The sequence below is a fragment of the Bison bison genome, unplaced genomic scaffold (genome assembly GCF_000754665.1).
Source record: "Bison bison bison isolate TAMUID 2011002044 unplaced genomic scaffold, Bison_UMD1.0 scf7180017864340, whole genome shotgun sequence".
Classification (NCBI taxonomy): domain Eukaryota; kingdom Metazoa; phylum Chordata; class Mammalia; order Artiodactyla; family Bovidae; genus Bison; species Bison bison.
In genome coordinates, this window is record NW_011494912.1 from 4,616,651 (window position 1) to 4,621,364 (window position 4,714).

The 4,714-nt window shown below is 60.2% G+C and overlaps 1 protein-coding gene across 1 annotated transcript in view; it reads left to right on the forward strand.

The window, feature by feature from the left end:
- Positions 1 to 1,937: 1,937 nt before the first annotated feature.
- Positions 1,938 to 4,714, forward strand: part of MLXIPL (MLX interacting protein-like) — a 19,464-nt gene continuing 16,687 nt past the window's right edge. The window contains 1 exon segment of the mRNA XM_010854298.1: positions 1,938 to 2,315. Within this exon segment, the coding sequence (XP_010852600.1) occupies positions 2,017 to 2,315 (299 nt within the window). The 5' untranslated portion in view covers positions 1,938 to 2,016.

The following is a 4,714-nucleotide window of genomic DNA, read 5'->3' on the forward strand; positions in this document are numbered from 1 at the left end:
GCATGGCAACTCACTCCAGTATTCTTGCCTGGAGAATCCCATGGACTGAGGAGCCTGGCAGGCTATAGTCAATGGGGTCACAAGGAGTCGGACACGATTGAAGTGAATGAGCAATACACTGAGCACATTTTACAGACAGATTCTCCGTAAGACACAGACTTGCCCAGGGTCATTCATGGAATTAGTGGCAGAGAAGGATCAATTCAGATGTCTGTTTTAGCTCAGTCAGTAAAGAATCTGCCTGCAATACAGGAGACCCAGGTTTGATCCCTGGGTCGGGAAGATCCCCTGGAGAAGGAAATGGCAACCCACTCCGGTATTCTTGCCTGGAGAATCCCATGAACAGAGGAGCCTGGTGGGCTATAGTCCATAGCGTCACAAAGAGTTGGACATGACTGAGCGACTAAATCACCACCTGAAGCGAGGAGGCTCCAAGGGAGAGGAGGCCTTGCTTCCCACCCCTAGCCCCACAGTGTGTCCCCCAAGTCCCTGGGTGCCCAGTGTGGGGGTTCAGATACTCCAGGACACAGTTTCGCCTCAGGGCCCAGAGGCCAGAGGAGAAGTCAGACAGGCACATGAAGGATAATTCACTGAGCCAAGGATTCCAAAAGGACCATTTAGAGATGGCCCTCTCTCCAGAGGAGGGCAGGCTGAGGTGGGCACGTGAGGACCCACCTCCCCAGAATTTGGGAGAGGTGGGCAGGGAGAATCCACTTCCTGCAGAGAGCAGCAGGGAGGAAGTGGTGCAGGGTCGCTGGGGCTCCTGGGAACATGTGGTGACTGGCAGGGACAGAGGGAACCTGTCCAGGGGACGTGGTGGGTGGAAGGGCTGGCCTGTGACCAGCCTGGGTAACCATTTCAGCACCTGAAGCGGTCCCAGTGGCCCTCAGGGCACTGCCATTTGCTCAGGGAGCTGTGTGACCCTGCCATGGGCTGGAAGAAAGTGTATGGGGAGCCTTGTCCAAGCCTTCAGCCCCCAACTGACCACATCCTCCCTTGGTCTGCCTGTGACTTAACATAGACCACACCCTCCGCAAAGTCAAGGGAGGTTAACATTTGCCTCCAGCCCTCACCGACTGCCTCGCCACCACTGCCAGCAGAGATGGCCCTGGGTGTTTCCTTGCCTGTGGATTCTGGTGGCCCCTCTGATGTGGGGTAAGAACCCACCCTGAAGGTTGTTAGAGGCGCCAGTGAGGTGACAGGTGTGAAATGCCTCAGACCAAACGGCCTAGTTTGTCTCTTCTGGGTGAGAACAGGGCCTTTAGAAACGAGAACACAAGCTGGACCACAGGGTCTGTGAGAGGAGGGGGCCCAGACCGATGGGCTGCCTAGGGGGTGTTCAGGGGAGGGTGACCACGGCTCTCCTTTCCCCTTCACCACTGGTACGGACCCCGCGTGTCCAGGCAGGATTCACACTCGGGTAAACCACTCAGGACCTCTGGGCAGGTGCAGTGATGGTTACAATGATAACTGGAGGTATCCAGACTTTCCTGTGGGTCAGGCCACGCAACACTTGGTGCTTTCAGCTGTGTGAAGCACGGAGAGGGAGTGAATATGAGCCGGGAGGTCAGAGAGGGCAGGGGGTGAGTTAGATGAGAGGACTCACGGGAGGGCGAACCGGGGAGCAGGGATCCCTGGCACCGACGACTTTCTGGCTCAGGCGTGAACGACTCTTCTTGAGAGCCCTTTTGGTGACGTAGGGGCGGTTCCACCAGGACTCCAGGTGGTCATAACATAAGGAAGGACGGGAGAGGAGATAAGAGACCCCCTCCTGACCAAACTCTAGACCTGCGGGAGCTCTGACCCGGCGTCCTCACACCTGGAGTATTGACTGTTAATATAAGCCCGCCCCGTCTGCTCCCGCGAGCCCCGAGGCCCCGCCCCCTCCAGCGACCTATCGCGGCTTGAGGGCGGGGCTATGCTAACAAGCGGCGGGCGGGCATATGCTAATGAGCCGGTCTGGCCACACGGGTTGCGCCTGCTGCTGACCCGAGCCCAGGCTAGGCGGCGGCGGCGATGACCATGGCCGGGGCGCTGGCGGGTCTGGTCGCGGGCTTGCAAGGCCCGCGGGTCGTCCCCAGCCCGGATTCGGACTCAGACACAGACTCGGAGGACCCGAATACCCGGCGCAGCGCGGGTGGGCTGCTTCGCTCGCAGGTCATCCACAGCGGTCACTTCATGGTGTCGTCGCCGCACAGCGACTCACTGACCCGGCGGCGCGACCAGGAAGGGTCCCTGGGGCACGCCGACTTCGGGCCGCGCAGCATCGACCCCACACTCACCCGCCTGTTCGAGTGCATGAGCCTGGCCTACAGGTGAGGGCGGCTCCGGGGCCGACAGCCTCGGCCCTCCACGGCGGGACCTCGCTCTGGGGCTCCCCGCCAACCCCCTCGGCCCCAAGCCTTGGTCCGGCTGTTCTCAGAGACTCGGGCCACATCCTGGATCCCTTCTTCTCCTCCACCCCGGAGTGTCTCTGATCCCGCCCTTTCCACTTGGCCCCCCGACTTGCATCCCTCCCGGGTTCCCATTTCTCTCCACCAAGACTCCCTCCGTAGGGCAGGGCCCTCCTGCCCTCCGCCTCGACCTCCGGAGGCCCCGCTCCGGCCCCTCTCTCCTAGTCCTGACCCCTCCGCCCCCAAAGAATGCCAACAGGACATCCCTCGCACTCCCAGGACCCTAGGCGGTCCTAACATGCCCACCGTTCACCCCGGGGGTCACTCCACCCGACCACCTGCAGCCTTCTGCTCCCAATACAGAAGCCCCTGCCCTGGCCGACTCTTCTTGCACCCGCGCGATACTCCTCGCGCCTTGGTTGTCCCAGTTCATAGCCAACGTCGATTGAAACCCAGTCTCACGTCCACCCTGCACCCCTCGATTGCGGGACAATTAACCTGTTCTTAACCTCCTGGGTCGAGGGTGGCGGGAAGAGAGTGCCTGGGGAGGACCCAGGAGGCGCTCCCTCGCAGTTTCCCAGCGGGGTCCGGCATGGGGTGATACAGGCTGCGCAGGGCTGGTCCCGGGGAACCGGGGTCTGGGAGGGGGGTGTCTGGGATCGCCTCCCCGAGTCGCCGCGCGAGGTTCTGCGCCTAATATTGCCTAGGACCCCTGCTCGGCGCGTCGCAGAGCACGCCGGCCGCGCCCGGCCCCAGTTCCACGCCTGTGTCCCAAGGGAGGGCGCGAACCAGGGTCCTGGCTCGGTGCCCCGGAGCAAAGTTCCCCGGAGCGGAGGGACCAGGATAAATTATCAACCGAAAACCCGTAGGAGAGAAAGGGGGATCGGCCGGCCTTGATCTTTTCTCTGTGCAAATATTCCTCTTCCTCTACGGCGCCTCCTCCTCTTCTGAGAACTGCTGGCTAGAGACGGCACTGATTGGGAGCCGGGGAGCAGGGGTGGGGATTACGGGGGAGTGTTGCCCACCCCCTGCTGCGGCGCCCAGCCTGGACCCCATTGGCTGGACGCTTTGTAACCTTGGCCCACACGCTCTGGCCTCGGGCCCAGGTCATGTTGCAATCTGATCGCCCAGAGAGCAAGACCTGTGTGGAAAGTTCAAATTCCCATCCCATTCCTCCCTCCCCTCCTCGGACATCACGGGACTTCAGGGGACAGGGCATCTAAGGTCACGGGACACCGGATGTGGGGTCCAGCCAGGGGGAGCACCTGCTCCCAGGGTCCTCCAGGGTCCCCTTTTCCCACCCATTCCCAACTTATGCTTCTTGCTTTATACCACACACTGCTCTGCCTGGGCTGGCTCAGGCCCACCTCCCACCATCACAGACCATGGGTAACCCAAAGGGGAGATTCAGGGGAGAAGGCCAGGCAGGGGACAGAGTCCACTCCCAGAACCACCCCCACTAGGAGGCTGATAACACTGTTGTGACCCCAGTTAGGGGAAGCTGGGGTAGGGAGATTTGGGCTTTCTCCCTAAACACCAAGAATATTCCATCTCTGTGGCTGGCCCTGAGTGGGGGCCTGAGGGGTAGGGATGGGAGTGGCTCAGTACCAGAGGACTCTTGAATTCTCCCATTTGGCAGAGGGAAAAACTGAGAGTCAGACATGGACAGTGTTTTTAGCCCGTAAAGACTTCTAATTATAGGGGTTCCTTGGAGGGGAGAGCAGTGACGAAGCTGGGGTGTCCCAAGAGAGAAAATAGATGGGGAGGGACAGCAAGGCAGGGGGGGCCAGGGGTGCTGGGTGGAACTGGTCAGTTTGACCCCGAGGGACAGCCTGAGGACGTCTGGTCAGCTCTCACCCTCAGCAGGGCCGTGTGGGCAGAGAGAGGCTCGCTCTCATGGGCAGGAGCCCCGTGTTGCACGGTTCTGTGGGTGGCAGTCTCAGGGAGGCAAGTTCTGAAAGTTCTGAGAAAATACCTGTTCATGGTCAGAGCTGGCTGGCTAAGGAAAGAATGGCCTCAGGGATGAGTGAGAAAAAACAGGACGTTATCAGGGAAAACTCTAAAGGAATTTCTGCAAGGTACACACGTGGGGTGAGGGGTGGAGTTCTGCATTTTCGTCTTCTCATTCCCTAAATTCCCAAAATTTCTATTGGTCATAAAAAATCCTTTGAACTCTGGCCACAGGCTCTTTGCTCCAGGCTGGGCCCCTCTCCTCCCCTCCCAGCCAAATCCTTTCCTCCTGGGCTTGGATGTCACTGTCTCACCTCCCCGAGCCCTGCCTGGCCACAGACACTACAACCTCAGTGGGGAAGTGGCAGAGG